This window comes from Malaclemys terrapin, chromosome 9 (assembly GCF_027887155.1).
Source record: "Malaclemys terrapin pileata isolate rMalTer1 chromosome 9, rMalTer1.hap1, whole genome shotgun sequence".
Lineage (NCBI taxonomy): Eukaryota > Metazoa > Chordata > Testudines > Emydidae > Malaclemys > Malaclemys terrapin.
This window is the reverse complement of record NC_071513.1, coordinates 57,096,779-57,114,755: the sequence shown is the minus strand read 5'-3', so window position 1 is coordinate 57,114,755 and position 17,977 is coordinate 57,096,779. Positions and strand designations below refer to the sequence as shown.

Sequence of the window (17,977 nt, the reverse complement as noted above, 5' to 3'; positions counted from 1 at the left end):
AGCTACATTTTGTAATGTTTATTCATCAAAATTGATAATTTGCCTTCTCTGCTTGGGCTGGTGACTGAGGTTTCAGTTCTCTGAACATCTCCCCTTGCTGGGAGCACATTATGAAAGGAATGCTTAAAATAAAAAAAGGGGCTGGAGTCTCTGTGCTTGGAAGTTGAGGAGGAATAAATGAGTTGTAATGGATCACAGAACATCAGATACCTACTTCAGAGAAGAAAAAATTATGGTTAGATAAATCATTTTTTTTACTGCTTTGGAGCAGCATAAAAATATATTGTTAGTAGTACTGTTTCAGTAGTGCCTCGTGACCAACTGAGATCAGGGCCCATTGTGCTAGATGCGATACAAACACAAAATCTAAAAGGTCCCTGCTGCCAGCTGAATATCTGGCTGGCTGCTCCCAGGAGTTTTTCATTTCCAAACCTATGTGGCTGAAAGGGGAGGGGTGGGATTGCATGGGCCCTGGTGCTCCTGGTTGGGGAGAGCTCCAGCGTGGTTCTGAGTCCCGGAGTGGAGGGAAAAGGCATATCAAAATAACAAAATGCATGCTGTGTCAATTATATTGTGCATTTTCATACTTAATCCTGTAAAATAGTCCATTCTTCTTTGAGTGTCCTCTGCATAGTCCCACTCATGGATGCACCAGTTGGTGCAGGCTAGACAGTGGAAAAATTCTAGTAGAAGTGCCTTTAGATGCCCTTCTAGCTCTTCTTTCTGTGTTTGTGAATGTAAGGCTGTAAATGGGGCGTGACTCTCCCATACCACCTCAGTTCTTTTCAACTGCACCAGAAGACTGATGTGAACCTCTCCAGGTCCTTTGGCTCCACATTTGTTTTCAAAGCAGGTTTAGAGATCTTAGTACTAGTTTTATTAATCATAGTTAGGAGAGCTTAATAGTTATAAGAACTTAATTCCTTTGTTATAATTAATAATAGTTAGCTCTTCAGTTCTATCTCCAGTTCCATGTCAGAGCTGAAGAATTTTTAAGTGTGTATCTTGTCCAGTGATCTTCCTGGTGTCTGATGCTCAACCTAGTGCCTCGTGTGCCTGGATGATGTTCAGTTTGCTCCACATTCCCTCCACAAGCTCAGAAGGATCTACAGAATAGGCTTCAAGAACTGATGGCTGCATTGTGTTGATTACAAATTTGAAAAAGTGCCCAATGCTAAGGACAGGAGTCCTGTCTTGGCTCCAGGCAAGTTCAGAATCAAGGAGAAAGAAGTTGTGTATAAGACATTGGTCTCTGCACCAGACTATGGATCTAAGGCAGTATCTGAATGGAAGGAAACCTTTCAAGCCATGAATGAAAGTAAAGCGTCCTTCAGTTTTGTCATCTGTCAAATGTCAAGTTGCAAGTTTGACATGAGGATTGAGAGCTGCAAACCGATCAACAGTGTATCCACTTCCCCACCATTTGGAAACCGGCTTTCTCAATTTCTCCAGGCATGGACCTCAGTCACATTGGACAATTGGGTCTTGGAGTAATAGAGAAAATCTGTGCCTTTTGAATTAGAAAACCTTTCAGTCCCATTCCTCTCCCTTTTCAGGGACCTGTCCCATGAGAACATATTAAGAAATCCAGTCTCTGATTTTATTAGGAGCAATAAAGGAGGTTCCAAGGGGGTCCAGAAAGGGGTGTTGTGCACAAGATATTTCCTAATATAAAAGGGAGTTGGAGGTCTCCATCTGCTATTAGACATGAGAAAGCTTAACACACATAGCAGGAAGTTCTAGATTCATATGTTGGCTCTGGTGTCTAGATTCATAGATTCTAGGACTGGAAGGGATCTCGAGAGGTCATCGAGTCCAGTCCCATGCCCACATGGCAGGACCAAATACTGTCTAGACCATCCCTGATAGACATTTATCTAACCTACTCTTAAATATCTCTAGAGATGGAGATTCCACAACCTCCCTAGGCAATTTATTCCAGTGTTTAACCACCCTGACAGTTAGGAACTTTTTCCTAATGTCCAACCTAAACCTCCCTTGCTGCAGTTTAAACCCATTGCTTCTTGTTTTATCCTTAGAGGCTAAGGTGAACAAGTTTTCTCCCTCCTCCTTATGACACCCTTTTAAATACCTGAAAACTGCTATCATGTCCCCTCTCAGTCTTCTCTTTTCCAAACTAAACAAACCCAATTCTTTCAGCCTTCCTTCATAGGTCATGTTCTCAAGATCTTTAATCATTCTTGTTGCTCTTCTCTGGACCCGCTCCAATTTCTCCACATCTTTTTTTAAAATGCGGTGCCCAGAACTGGACACAATACTCCAGCTGAGGCCTAACCAGAGCAGAGTAGAGCGGAAGAATGACTTCTCGTGTCTTGCTCACAACACACCTGTTAATACATCCCAGAATCACGTTTGCTTTTTTTGCAACAGCATCACACTGTTGACTCATATTTAGCTTGTGGTCCCCTATAACCCCTAGATCCCTTTCTGCCGTACTCCTTCCTAGACAGTCTCTTCCCATTCTGTATGTGTGAAACTGATTTTTTCTTCCGAAGTGGAGCACTTTGCATTTGTCTTTGTTAAACTTCATCCTGTTTAACTCAGACCATTTCTCCAATTTGTCCAGATCATTTTGAATTATGACCCTGTCCTCCAAAGCAGTTGCAATCCCTCCCAGTTTGGTATCATCCGCAAACTTAATAAGCGTACTTTCTATGCCTCATTTCACATTTAAAGCAATGTCAGTCCCTGCTGCCAGCAATCCGGCAAGCGGGAACTCTGCCCCTGTCCCACCCCCTCGCGGCTGTCCCCAGGAACGATCCCTTTCGGCAGCCCCTCTCCCGCCTCCACCGCGTGGCTGCAAACCAGCGGTTACAGTTCTGTAAAGGAACGAGCAAGCAGTCCCAACACTAACATTCCCCTACCTAATTCAAAGCAGGTCACCATGGGCGACATCACCCTGATGAGGATCTCTGAGAGCGAGAGAGAGAGAATGCTCCGGGAAAGCCTCCAAAGACCAGGGCCGTATGCCGCCCTGCTGTGCAGAGCAATGATTCCCGAGTACTTGATAGTCTCGTGGCGCGGCAACGTCTCGTACTTCGGAGGACCTAATAAGGCCGCTCTCCCCAGGAACCTCATGCAACGGCTTTCCAATTACCTCCAGGAGAGCTTCATCGAGATGTCCCGGGAGGATTACTGCTCTATCCCTGCACATATAGACCGCATTTTACTCTAGCTGCAGTAGCAGGGACTAAACAGTAGAGCGGCTTGGGCAGGACAATCACGGAAAACCGGACATTGCTAGATTTTTTTTCAAAACTTGCACTGCCCATGACTGAACCGTTAAGTGCCTAGGGCAAAGTAATCATGAACAACCCATTCTTTTAATTGTTAATATTCCTGTTCTGTTAAAAATAAATGTTTAGATGTTTACAACACTTACTGGCTGATCCTTCCCCAGATTCTGTGTCCGGGGTAACGGCTGGGGACGCTTCGTAGGGGATCTCTGTAAGGGTGATGAAGAGATCCTGGCTGTCGGGGAAATCAGCGTTGTGAGCGCTGCCGACTGCCTCGCCCTCCTCATCTCCTTCCTCATCTTCCCCGTCCGCTAACATGTCCGAGGAACCGGCCGTGGACAATATCCCATCCTCAGAGTCCACGGTCAGTGGTGGGGTAGTGGTGGCGGCCGCACCGAGGATGGAATGCAGTGCCTCGTAGAAACGGGATGTCTGGGGATGGGATCCGGAGCGTCCGTTTGCCTCTTTGGTCTTCTGGTAGCCTTGTCTCAGCTCCTTGATTTTCACGCGGCACTGCCGGCTGTATCCTCTCTCTGACATGTCTTTTGAGATCTTCTCATAGATCTTTGCATTCCGTTTCTTGGAGCGCAGCTCAGAAAGCACGGACTCATCGCCCCACACAGCGATGAGATCCAAGACTTCCCGATCAGTCCATGCTGGGGCCCTCTTTCTATTCACAGACTGCACGGCCATCACTGCTGGAGAGCTCTGCATCGTTGCCAGTGCTGCTGTGATCGCCACGGTGTCCAGACAGGAAATGAGATTCAAACTGGCCAGACAGGAAAAGGAATTCAAATTCAAATTTTCCCGGGGCTTTTCCTGTGTGGCTGGTCAGAGCATCCGAGCTCGTACTGCTGTCCAGAGCGTCAACAGAGTGGTGCACTGTGGGATAGCTCCCGGAGCTATTAGCGTCGATTTCCATCCACACCTAGCCTAATTCGACATGGCCATGTCGAATTTAGCGCTACTCCCCTCGTCGGGGAGGAGTACAGAAGTCGAATTAAAGAGACCTCTATGTCGAACTAAATAGCATCGCAGTGTGGACGGGTGCAGGGTTAATTCGATGTAATGGCGCTAACTTCGACATAAACGCCTAGTGTAGACCAGGCCTAGGTTAGCCAGTCTGTGTCCAAATAAGGTCTTTCCCCTCCTCGAAAGGTGAACGCCATCTCTGCCTAGCAGTCCTTCCTCGAATAGCATCCCGTGGTCTAGGAAGCCAAAGCCCTCCTGGCGACACCATCTTCGCAGCCAGGCATTCATCTCCATGATGCATCTGTCTCTGCCCGGGCCCCTACCTTTGACAGGAAGAATCGAAGAGAATACTACCTGCGCTCCAAACTCCTTCACCCGTACTCCCAGAGCCCTGTAGTCACTCTTAATCTGCTCAGTATCACACCGCGCAGTATCATTTGTGCCCACATGAATGAGTAGCATGGGGTAGTAGTCAGAGGGCTGGATAATCCTCGACAATGCCTCCATAACGTCTCTGATACGGGCTCCCGGCAGGCAGCATACCTCCCGAGATGAAATGTCAGGGCGACAGATGGGCGCCTCCGTCCCCCTCAGCAGAGAGTCTCCGACCACCATTACTCTACGTTTCTTGTTCGCAGTGGTGGCAGCAGACCTCCCAGCCTTAGGGGTACGAGGCTTCTCCTCCTTTACTGTAGGGGGTGATTCCTTCTTTCCTGTATCAAGAAGAGCATAACAGTTACCTATTACCATGGCAGGAGGGTTCGGAGCAGGGGTGGAGCGCTGCCTGCTGCCAGAAGTAACCAGCTGCCAGTGTCCACCCTGAGCCATCTCCTCCTCCACCAGTGGTGTATCAGCAGTCCTGTGTACTGGGACAGCTACCTCAGCTGTCTCCACATGGACACTGTAGAGGAATTGCTCGTGGATTCGGATGCTCCTCAACCTAGCCACCTCCTCCTGTAGCTCTCCCACCTGCTGCCTGAGAGATTCCACTAGCAGGCACCTCTCACATTGGATGGTCCCCCAGCCTGGATATCAGTAAGTGGAAATTGCAAGTTACAGTCTCTGCAAAACCACACCAGGATCTGGGTAGAAGCATCCATGCTCAGGCGCTCTGTCTGGCTACAGGCACAGGTGGAGGAGACAGAAGCAGTGCTGGCACAGGTGTTGCGGGTCTTCCTAACCATTGTAAGCCTCCCTTTGTCAAACTCCCGTCTGTAGCCCCCTGTCTGCTGAAAGGGTTGTTAAGCAAGAAGTTTTGAATTTAGTTGGTTTATAGGTTTTAAGGGGAATAAAGGGAAAACAGATAGAACCGGCAAGGGACCCTCGCCCCCTTCCTGCTCCCCTTCCAAACTCCCTGTTAGCAGCCCCTGTTCGCAAAAGCTCCCTGGTTGCTTGTACGCTGCTTTATAAAGCCCTGGCCTGTATGAATGCCCCGCCCACTGATTAAGGCTCAGCCACTTACCAGAGGCTTCTAGCTTTCAAACCTTCCTTTGAAGCTCACAGCTTCCAACTGCCAGCCATGGCACACGGTCCTTCAAACAACCAACCAAACAAACAGACTGACGAACACAAGCTCAGCACGCAGCAAGTAACCCCCAAACACAAACAAACACACACTGCAGACAGTCACGTACCCCCAAAGGGTGCTGTATTGCTCCTCCTTCACCTGGAGAACTCCCTTGCGAAACTCCCTGTTAGCAGCCCCTGGTCGCAAAAAAATTATTCATTCCCTTTTGACTCGAAGTTGGTTTTCAATTTTTGAGCTAAAGGAGGATACATATTTCTGTAAGACCAAATCTCCACACACATCTACACTTTGCTATCTGCCAGGATCATTTTCAATACAAGGTTCTATCTTTTGGCCTTTTCAGCTGCACTACAGTTTTAATGTTAGTTTTGTTAGCAGCTTGTCTGAGACATTATGGTATTTTCGTCTAGCTATATTTGGATGATTGGTTTCTCAAAGCTACAACAAAAGAAGGCCTTATGAAGAACATTTGCCTGATGTTTATTCTTTTTTGGAAAATTTAGGACTTGATGAATACTCAAGGAAGATAACGTCTTTCTTCCAGTGGAGAGATATCTAAAATTTCATTCTGTCATACAGATATTGATACAAAATCTCCTCTCAAACGATAATTTTCTTTCAGGGTCTTTAGCTTCAGCAATTTGTCACATTTTATGCCAGACTCAGAATGAGACCTTTTCAGCATTAGTGACACAGAATTTCAACCCAAGCAAGGCCAACATGTTCAGAATACGCCATTTACAGCCTCAGGAAAAACTCTGACATCATAATCAAAAAGGCTGACAAAGGAGGTGTTCGTCATCATGAATAGGTCGGAATATGAACAAGAGGCTGATAAGCAGCTCTCTAACACCACATTCTACAGGCGTTTACCAAAAGAAACTACACCATTTGCTCAAGAAACTCCCTGAAAAAGCACAAGAAGAAATCTGCACAGACACACCCCGACCAGGGGTATTCTATCTGCTACCCAAGATCCATAAACCTGGAAATCCTCGATGCCCCATCATCTCAAGCATTGGCACCCTGATAGCAGGATTGTCTGGCTATGTAGACTCTCTCTTCAGGCCCTACGCTACCAGTACTCCTAGCTATCTTTGAGGCACCACTGACTTCCTGAGGAAACTACAATCCATTGGTGATCTCCCAGAAAACACCATCCTGGCCTCTATGGATGTAGAAGCCCTCTACACCAACATTCTACACAAAGATGGACTACAAGTCGTTAGGAACAGTATCCCTGATAATGTCACGGCAAATCTGGTGACTGAACTTTGTGACTTTGTCCTCACCTACAACTATTTCACATTTGGAGACAATGCATACCTTCAAGTCAGCGACACTGCTATTGGTATCCGAATGGCCCCACAGTATGCCAACATTTTTATGGCTGACTTAGAACAATGTTTCCTCAGCTCTCGTCTCCTGACGCCCCTAATCTACCTGTGCTACATTGATGACATCTTCATCATCTGGACCCATGGAAAAGAAGCCCTTGAGGAATTCTGCCATGATTTCAACAATTTCCATCCCACCACCAATCTTAGCCTGGATCAGTCTACACAAGAGATCCACTTCCTGGACACTACAGTGCTAATAAGCGATGGTCACAAAAACACCACCCTATACTGGAAACCTACTGACCGCTATACTTACCTACATGCCTCCAGCTTTCATCCAGACTACACCACACAATTCATTGTCTACAGCCAAGCTCTAAGATACAACCGCATTTGCTCCAACCCCTCAGACAGAGACAAACACCTACAAGATCTCTATCAAGCATTCTTATAACTACACTACCTACCTGCTGAAGTGAAAGAAATTGAAGAGATTGACAGAGCCAGAAGAGTACCCAGAAGTCACCTACTACAGGACATGCTCAACAAAGAAAGTAACAGAATGCCTCTAGCCGTAACCTTCAGCCCCCAACTAAAACCTCTCCAGCGCCTCATCAAGGATCTACAACCTATCCTGAAGGACGATCCCTCACTGTCACAGATTTTGGAAGACAAGCCAGTCCTCGCTTACAGACAGGCCCCCAACCTGCAGCAACCACACAACAAAAACACTAACCCAGGAACCTATCCTTGCAACAAAGCCCGTTGCCAACTCTGTCCTTATATCTATTCAGGGGACATCATCATAGGACCTAATCACATAAGCCACACTATCAGAGGCTCGTTCACCTGCACATCTACCAATATGATATATGCCATCATGTGCCAGCAATGCCCCTCTGCCATATACATTGGCCAAACCAGACAGTCTCTACGCAAAAGAATAAATGGACACAAATCAGATGTCAAGAATTATAACATTCAAACACTAGTTGGAGAACACTTCAACCTCCCTGGTCACTCAATTACAGACCTCAAAGTCACAATACTCCAACAAAAAAACTTCAAAAACAGACTCCAATGAGAAACTGCAGAATTGAAATTAATTTGCAAACTGGACACTATTAAATTAAGCTTGAATAAAGACTGGGAGTGGATGGGTCATTACACAAATTAAAATCTATTTCCCCATGCTAATTTTCCCCCCTACTGTTACTCACACTTTCTTGTCAACTGTTGGAAATTGGCCATTCTGATTATCACTACAAAAGTTTTTTTCTCCTGCTGATAATAGCCTACCTTAATTGATTACTCTTGTTATGGTTGGTATGGCAACACCCATTTTTTCATGTTCTCTGTGTGTATATATATCTTCCTACTGTATTTTCCACTGCATGCATCCGATGAAGTGGGTTTTAGCCCACGAAAGCTTATGCTCAAATAAATTTGTTAGTCTCTAAGGTGCCACAAGTACTCCTCGTTCTCTCCCAAAAGCAATTCTAGTGTCCTTGTTGTGGTGGACTGAACCAGAGAATGTTCTCAAAGGAATATCTTTCAGTCTTCTTACTCCTTTGTTGATGATCACTTTGGATACTTCCAAGACAAGATGGAGAACTCATTGAGACTATATATTGATTTGGGAATGTTAGAGCTATGGAGAAAAGATATTACATATAAATAGGGCCCTACCAAATTCATGGTCCATTTTGTTCAATTTCATGGTCATAGGATTTAAAATTTTTTAAATTTCATGATTTCAGCTATTTAAATCTGAAATTTCATGGTATTGTAATTGTAGAGGTCCTGACCCAAAAAGGAGTTGTGGTGGGGGTGTCACAAAGTTATTGGGGGGGGAGAGGGTTGGAGTACTGCTACCCTTACTCTTGCACTGCTGCTGGCAGCAGTGTTGCCTTCAGAGAAGGGCAGCTGGAGAGTGGCGGCTGCAGGCTGGGAGCCCAGCGCTAAAGGCAGAGCTGTCTCCAGTAGCAGCGCAGAAATAAGGATGGCATGGTATGGTATTGCCACCCTTACTTCTGTGCTGCTGCTGGCGGGATGCTGCCTTCAGAACTGGGCGCCCGGCCAACAGCTGCCGCTCTCCAGCCACCCAGCTCTGAAGTCAGTGCAGAAGTAAGGATGGCAATATTGTGACATCCTCTAAAATAAACTGGTGACCCCCCCGCAACTCCCTTTTGAGTCAAGGCCCCCAATTTGAGAAACACTGGTCTCCCCAGTAAAATCTGTGTTGTATAGGGTAAAAACACACAAAAGACCAGATTTCACGGGAGGTGACTAGATTTCATGGTCTGTGGACACATTTTTCATGACCATGTATTTGGTAGGCCCCTACATATAAATATGCTAGAACTGAGGGCTATCAGTGTAGCTCTGAAATAATTTTCTTCCCCATAGAATCATAGAATATCAGGCTTGGAAGGGACCTCAGGAGGTCATCTATCCAACCCCCTGCTCAAAGCAGGACCAATCCCCAGACTGATTTTTACCCCAGTTCCCTAAATGCCCCCCTCAGGGATTGAAATCACAACTCGGGGTTTAGCAGGCCAGTGCTCAAACCACTGAGCTATCCCTCCCCCTTATTCACAACAAGGTAATACAAGTCGTCATGGACAATACAACAGCTGTGTCATTACCTGAACATGCAGGGAGGAGTTCATGCGTCTCAACTATACAAGGAGACAATCAAACTGGTGTATGTGCAACAATTGCTCTTCACTTAGCAGGCAAGGACAATGACAAAGCATACCAGCTCAGCAGAGGCCTGACACAACTGCATGAAAGGTCTATAAAGGATTCACTAATTCAAAACACATTCAGCTTTTGAAGGTTTCCAGAGGGAGTTTTCTTCACCATCATGCAGGACATGCAGTGCCTCATTTCTTCTCAAGGGCAGACAGAAAGTCTATACATTTTGCTCATGTTTCTTCTGAATTGGGAGAGGGTACTGTTGTATGCTTTCCACTGATACAGAAGGTACTGAGAGAGAGGAGACATGATGGGACCAAGGTAATCTTAATAGCTCCTCCATGGTCAAGTCAACAGTGGAGGGTGTTTGCCTACTACTGAAATCTATGAAAAGCTCTATCTTTAAGGATTCAGAGAATTTCAGGCCAGAAGGGATCATTAGATCATCTAGTCCAGGGGTCGGCAACGTTCTGCACGCGGCTCGCCAGGGTAAGCACCCTGGCGAGCCAGGCCAGTTTTATTTACCTGCTGACGTGGCAGGTTTGGCCGATCACGGCCCTCACTGGCCGCGGTTCGCCGTCCCGGGCCAATGGGGGCGGCGAGAAGCGGTGCGGGTGAGCGATGTGCTGGCCGTGGCTTCTTGCCGCCCCCATTGGCCCGGGACGGCGAACCGCGGCCAGTGAGGGCCGTGATCGGCCGAACCTGCCACGTCAGCAGGTAAATAAAACTGGCCCGGCCCGCCAGGGTGCTTACCCTGGTGAGCCGCGTGCCGAACGTTGCCATCCCCTGATCTAGTCTGATCTCCTGCATATCACAGGCCATTAAAATTCACCCAGTTGCTCCTGTATTGAGCCCAGTAATGTGTTTGACTAAAGTGTAACTTGTGTTTTGACTAAAGCACATGATCCGGAAAGAAGTTATAGATCTTTTGATTTGATTACACCAAAAGATGAAGAATCCACCACTTTCCTTGGCAGTTTATTCCAATGGTTAATTGCCTTTGCTGTTAAAAACCATGAATGTGTGTGCCAATTCAGAGTTTCATAAGGATAAATGTTATATTTAATCCACATAAACTGCAGAGGCTGAAAGAAAATGTTGTATTTTGGTCATTGGTCACCCTTTTGTATGCTGGTGTTGCACATTTGCAGGTTTGAAGGTTCTTCTGTGCTTCATTCTGATAGGAATGGGGAAGCACACTAGGCAGAGCTGCTGCTGCGGCCGCTTCTGACTATCCGTTTTCCAGAAGTGGGAAAAGTTATAACATGTTGTGTCTTCACTACTAAATATGATGTGTGTTGCTCCTGGCATATCTACTTTCAGTACCTTTTAAATGGTGATAAAATGACATGGAGACAGAAACCTTCCTAATGTATGTTGCAGCCTCTCATGCTGTTCATGAGGTTTGACACAAATCATAGGAGCAGCATCATCAATGCAGTTTCTACCTTTGTTTCCCAATCAGGTGCAGCTCCCCATGTCATTTCCCTAATCTTGTGGAACCCACTTAAGTACATCAGCCAAGTATAAAAATTAGGAAATTAACGCTAAAAATTCCTTTATTTTAGTGACTCTTTAAGGATCCATCAGGATGCACCCAAAGCTTTAAAGGCATGGAATGAAGATATTTAAGGGAAAGTTCCTAGCATTCATTTCTCGCTTCACAGTGTCTACACGACTTTCTGTAGCACACTGCAGCATTCCATAATAAAGGCTATGTTTTAGTCACCGGTAGGTTTAGTAAAAGTCATCGACAGGTCATGAGCAGTAAACAAAAAATCATGGCCTGTGACTTGTCCATGACTTATACTCTACCCCTGATTAAATCTTGGGAGGGCTGCGGGTGCTTGTGGGGGGCCCACAAGTGCTCAGGGGGCGGCGGCATAGGGGGTGCTGCAGGTACTGGGCGGGGTTGGCGGGACTCGCAGGCTACCTACCTGGCTTCTCAGAAGCGGCGACATGTCCCTCCCTAAACTCCTAGCTCTGCTTGCTGCCAGCTCCGCGGCCCCCTCCCACACCCGAACTCCTGCTGGTTGGGGGGGTGGCCCGAGACTGCCCCAACAGTGGCTGGTGTAGCTGGCCCAGGGGCTGCCCGAGCTGTTTGGGCAGCCCTGCAGCCAGCTGCACCAGCCGCTGCAGAAATCACGGAGGTCACAATAAGTCATGAAATCCGTGATCTCCGTGACAAACTTGCAGTCTTATCCATCCAGTCTTGTCTTATCTCATCCATAATGCATTCACTTTCATTTTCCACAGATACTGAAAAACAACACACACGCTTTATTTATCAAACTCACATCTAATGCAAAAACTTTACAGCAACCCCTCATTCTTTTGTATCAACAGATCAGCCCATCTGAGTTTCTCACAGTTCATGATGTGATTAACTCACTAGTTTCCAGACTAGAGGGTTCCTCTTGTGAGAATGCATAATTGTCTATTTTATTTTAAGTTTTACACCCACTGTGTAAGGTGGATGAATTTAGTCTTGTTTTTGGAATTCTCATGGTTAAAATCCTTTTCAGTACAGTTAGACATTCTTGTATCTGCTGTTTGGATTGCAAAGAGGGAACAATCATCTAAAACTCTTTCGTTTTATTAGCTAGTCTAATCAGGCAGCTGGAGTTCTGGGAAGATAATGTTAACAAGAAGAATTTTGTTTCAAGGCCTTCTTCAGCTCAGGATTAACTTTTGGTTAAAGTTAAACCCTATTGAATAGGTTCTGTTTTTCCTGGGTTGAATAGAAAGTGCGTTCACTAGTCCCTCATACTCTATACTCTTATATTTACATTTATTTTGTATATTTTGTGTCTTTAGTTTTTTTGTGTTCTTAGAATATTATGTATACAAAACTCTCTTAATGTGACTTCAGCATGAAGATATATCTAGGAATACAAAATGCCATGTGTGTAATTTCTTAAAAAATGTCATATTGTCTAGTGTTCACATTAATGTGGCTGGGCCCAGTTGTAATGACTGTATGCAAGGATATAGCCAAGTTGCCATGGGATATTCATTCTGAATTTTTGGAGTGTCATATGATTGAAATAGTCAACTTAATACAGAGCTAACAGATTTTAGTCTATAACAATGTTTCATTTAATATATTGAATGTCCGTTTTGAAATCATGACTTTAATAAGTTTTCATCTTTTTATTTTATAGATTGGACTTTGAGATTAATGAACATAGTTACCAGGAAGTTGTCTTGTAACATCATCATTAGAAGAAATTCTATGTAGTTCTAATATTTCATAGAGGGTGCCGTGCTACAAAAATGATTACTTCAGATTTGCCAGTGTTACAGTGAGTAGTTAAATTTTTTTTCTTTTTTATTTGAATTCTTCAGATTACTAAAGATATGAAGAAGAATACTTCTTGGGGGGGAAGGGATGGCTTTGTGGTTAAGGTATGGGACTGATATTAAGGTGCATATTTGTGTCTTTGCTACAGACTTCCTGTGTGGACTGTAAGTAGGGTGACCAGATGTCCTGATTTTATAGGGACAGTCGCAATATTTGAGGATTTGCATTATATAGGTGCCTATTACCCCCCACCCCCTGTTCTGGTTTTTCATACTTGCTGTCTGGTCACCCTAACTGCAAGTCACCCGAAGTAGTAGGCTACTTTGAAAAGTGACTATGTAAAAGTGACATCATCTCACTGAACAGATATGTTTCTTTTCTTCCTGCATCAGTAATAAAAATAATTTTTTTACCATTTCTTCTTTCTGATAGCACTGCAGAGCTGTGGAAGTATGAGCTGGATTCTGGTCCTCACTTGTTATAAACAAAATTGTTAATTATTCCAATTGTACATTCTCCTTTATAGCCAGGTCTACATATCTCACAAAAGATCTTTAGCTTCTGCTGTAGGATAATAGGCTGGCTGTGTTTGCCTACAAGCACCCCATAATGTTTGTTGGGGAATGTAAGTTGGTTGTGCAGACGAAATGAGTCAAATGGATCTCCTCCTAGATAAGGTAAGGGCATTAGAGTGGATTGAATGGAAGTGGCTGTCCAGAGTGTGAGCTGAGCAGATTGAAGGATGCAATTCTAGGAGCATCCAAGTTTGGGTAAAAGTTGGGGCAGAACTTTGTTGCCTTGTTAATATCTTTAATAAAAACCAAACCCTATGAAGGGGTCAACTTAGATTCTATGTAGTGTGGATTGTGTGTGAGAGCAGGTTAGGAAAGGCACCTGCTTACATGCTGCTTGGAGGCAGAAATCAGGATTGTCAGTCATTTCCTGAGATCTGGGCTCCAGCCTTGGATTGCCTACCAGTTCTCTCCTATCTTTAAATGGCAGCAGGACAACATATTTCCTTCTCCAAAGCAAGAGCAGTTTTTTTTAAAGTATATTCTAGAATTTTAAATTTTTCCACTTAATTTGGGACATATTTGTGCTCGGCTGTCTAACTTTTCTGAGCAGGACTACTCTTCAAGATCTGCTGAAACCTTGAACCATCTTTCTCTCCTGCAGCTCAGTGTGCAGACAGCACACTTGGGAAAAAGAAGCCACAACCTTTCTCTTCCTAAAGTGACTAGATGGGAATTTTTGCCGCTGATGTTCCCAGGCACCTTCTACCCATGTGGAAGAGAGAAGGAACTGTTCAGGCTTCCCACCCCTGCCAGCAAATTCCTTTCCCCCAGCATTCAAGCAGACTGTCAAGGAGCAGTCAAAAAAGGTCACTTCAGCCTACCAACCTGAACTGTGATCCTGGGGAAACTCAAACAAAGCTCAACATAGCAGGAATAAACAGCTGCACCTCCTGAGAAGCAGATCCTTCGTAACAGGACAGACATTTGCTCAGGATCGAAAGTCTCATTAATAAAGGGAGGTACTTTCAGCAGCTTTTAGGGATCAATGGCTACAGTAATGTCCAACTGACTATTTCCGTCTTTGTCTCTCAAGAAATGAGCCATCCATTTTGTCTTGTAGTAGGAACCTCTTTTAGATTTTCTGCTCCGCAGCTTGGGAATAGGAGATCCCTGATAGTTTTGCGTATTAGGACTCCAAAGGCTCAATTTCATCTTCTAGCCCATAGTACCCAGCCATCTCACCCTGTGACCTTTCATCATGGGGTCAACACCTGTATTTTTGCTGGCACTCCCTGTTTCAGAAGGATTCCTTCCAAAGAGAAGTCTTTCTTCAGAGTGCAAAACATCTGTGCCTCAGAGTACTCCAAGGTCAAAAGCAAGGTCTTCTGCAGGTGCTCTTGTGAATCCTACAAAGAAGATGCTACACAACAACCTGAATTCCTAGTCTGTTTCTGAGGTGCTGAAGAACAGCCCCAAAGAGAGAGATGAACTCTGCTTCTTTCTCTGACCTGTCTGACCCTTCCAGAGATTCCAGGCAGTGTTTCAGGTATTCGAGGAAGGGCACACCCTGCTTTGGTGCTTTTCCAGGTGACTTGGTCTGATGGTAGCAAGTACTGCATTTACCCCTGGCAAAACTTTAACAACCTCAGCAACATTAGCAAATGTCCATCATTGATGTATATGCACAGGTTAAGGGTGTGGTGTGTGTTCACAGCAAAAATGTGAGGTTATCGCTAAGGTTTGGCTTTCTGCGTAATGTGTTGTGTAGTATGTTTTCTTCTCTGAGGCAGAAGGGAGTTTCTTGATGATTTGTGTAGTCTGTTGTTCTCAGTAGAAACTTGCTGTGTGACGAGTCTGATATAGTTAAGAGCTGTCCAGTAACCTGGTATTTCCTTATGGCTATTAACTTGTCACCAAGGGTTTGCACTTACCCAACCTTAACTGGTTTAAAATTAAGCTTTTGTTTATGCTAATGTGGCAATTCTAATAGAGGAGGTGTATGGGAGCGTATTGGGGGCACATGGAAAAGTGGAGAATGGATGGCTCTCCTCACTTTCCTTATGGTGTGAGGAAAATGACTGGAGCACAGATGTTTATGATAGTGGAGAAAGCAGAGAGTCAAGTGAGGAGGGCAGGAATGGGTACAGGAATACCTGTGTGTGTCAGTTGTCACATCCTTATTGCAGGGCTAATGAAGTAGGTAATGTTCACCCGAGAAAAGACTTTTCCCTGTGATTCTGCAGGACTTGTTGCGGGATGGAGGAGATGAATGCAACCCAGTTCCCCCCTACTTATCCCATTCCAATTTTATGGAAAGGTGTGGGTAAGGACGGGGACATAGAAGATTCCCCACTTCTTGTTTGACTTATGAGATGGCAGTTTGTGCATCCTTCCCTCGTGGCCTAAATCTTACTTCAGCTCAGGAATGCCTGTATTATTATGAGAACCTGTCCTATGTAGCATCTGCTTTGCCAAGCCATTCAAGGCTTTTCAGAGTAGAGGAGCCTCTTTTGAAGCCACAGAGCTTTGAAAGAAGTTAGGGAACCTCCAGCACTGGAGCTCATAGCTCCTGTACCCTGGGAATCCTGGCTGCTGCTTCCCATGAGTGGGCCTGGGTTCACAGCATACAGGAGCTATGGACCTTAGTGCTAGGGGCTCTCCTGCTCTTGTGGAAGGTCTGTCGCTTTGACAGACTCCCATGTTCTGAGGTGCTGTATATGTTGCATATGACAGGCTGCCTCTGCCAAGGAGTGGAGGCAGTTCTTTATTTCATGTCCCCACTACAGCAGATGGAAGGGAGGCTGTGGGGAGCAAATCTTCCCACCTGACCATGTGCACCATTGGAGTCCTTGAGCTCTCACTGCTGCGCCCTTTGCAGGAGGACTCACCGCCTCATTAGACTGAGAGTGTCATGTGGTGAACTTCTGATGAGGATCCCTGCAAACCAGAAGTATCTTGCCATTAAGAAAGGTGATTGGGGAGTGGTCTATCAGAAAGATTGAGAGTGCTTTGCTTCCTATAAAGAGTAGAGGGGGGAGGATTGTAAATTATTCAGTTCCTTCCATTCCCACCCATACTAGTGTGATGGTCTCTATTTTGTCTGACACAAAAGGGATTGAACTGGGACTCTCCAGATCTTCAGCAAAGAGCCAAGCATTTGGTTTAAGGCTGTAGTAGATTTACACCTTCTGTTGATACAAAGGGGACATGTAGCACTTATTGACTTATGTGCCCTAGAGGTAGGAGTGCTGTAGGATTTGTTGAGGCTAGGGGAAATCTTTGGAGATTAGGAGATCTGGAGGCATGCTGTGGCAAAGGTAAGGGGGATCCACTGGGGACCTTCCCTCCTTCCCCCCCCACAGTCTCCTGGACCTCATCTCCTAATAGTTTTCTGTCCAGTTTTCTGAGCACTGGGTTGGTCATCTTGGTAGTTAATTGTCCATTTTTTTCTTTGCATAGTTTTTCTTTTTCTGAGAATAAAGAATTCTCTGCATGTATTTTCATGACAACAAAAGTGTTGCAAAAAAAAGTGACACCCTTTCTAAAAATCTGAAAGAAGTGATTTTCTAATATTCTGATATTTGACAACTACAAAATCTTGGAACTCAAATACATTTTAGAAAATTCAGACACATTCAGATTTATAATATCCATTACTTTTCTCAAAAAATATTTAGGTGGGAACAGAATTGCAAAAGCCTCAAGGGGCTATTCTAGCACAACCTTTAACTATGATGTTCATATAGTTGGATATAGTTAAATGTTTGTTCTATTTTATTACAAAACATTTACAGAACATTTTTGATAAAATCACATTGGAGGATCTGTGAACCTGGCCATGAAGGAGGATGGTGCTAGATCCACAGAACGGATCTACGCTTGTTTGCGTTTAAGGCCATATAATCTTAGCAAAATTGGCCTGATTTTTCCCTTCACACACAATTTATACCAGTGTAACTCCCTTTACTTCAGAGGAGTTACCCATGATTTTTGTTAATATGAAATAAAAATGAGACCCTGATAATTCTGAAAGATGGATCTGGTGCTCTGTCACAAGTGTCTTTGACCCATAGAGGTCTTGTTGAATTAGTTTATTGATATTACAAGTGAAAGTTAAAATAAATCCATTCATGTCGGCTTGAGAAATAATCTCATTTATGAGCTCTTCAGGGGCAGAACCCAGTACTCCAGAGGATGAGTGACTGGCCTGGTTTCTTCAAGTAGCAATCCTCTGGTTGAAGAGCCATTGTAGGACCAGTGGACCTGATTTCTAGAAGAAAGGAAATTTTCGGGTAACAATTTTTACTATTAAAGTTTGGTCCTGCTCTGAAAAGTGACTGAAAAGGTGGCACAATGGGCTT

General features: G+C 44.7%; 1 protein-coding gene across 5 annotated transcripts in view; it reads left to right on the top strand.

The window, feature by feature from the left end:
• The window catches only part of STAG1 (stromal antigen 1), a 391,372-nt gene that overhangs the window by 61,734 nt on the left and 311,661 nt on the right, over positions 1–17,977 (top strand). For all 5 annotated transcript variants that reach the window (XM_054039941.1, XM_054039940.1, XM_054039942.1 and 2 more), the window contains one exon: positions 12,962–13,102. In XM_054039941.1, coding sequence (XP_053895916.1) covers positions 13,074–13,102 — 29 coding nt within the window. In that variant the 5' untranslated portion in view covers positions 12,962–13,073. The remainder of the gene's footprint in view (positions 1–12,961; positions 13,103–17,977) is intronic.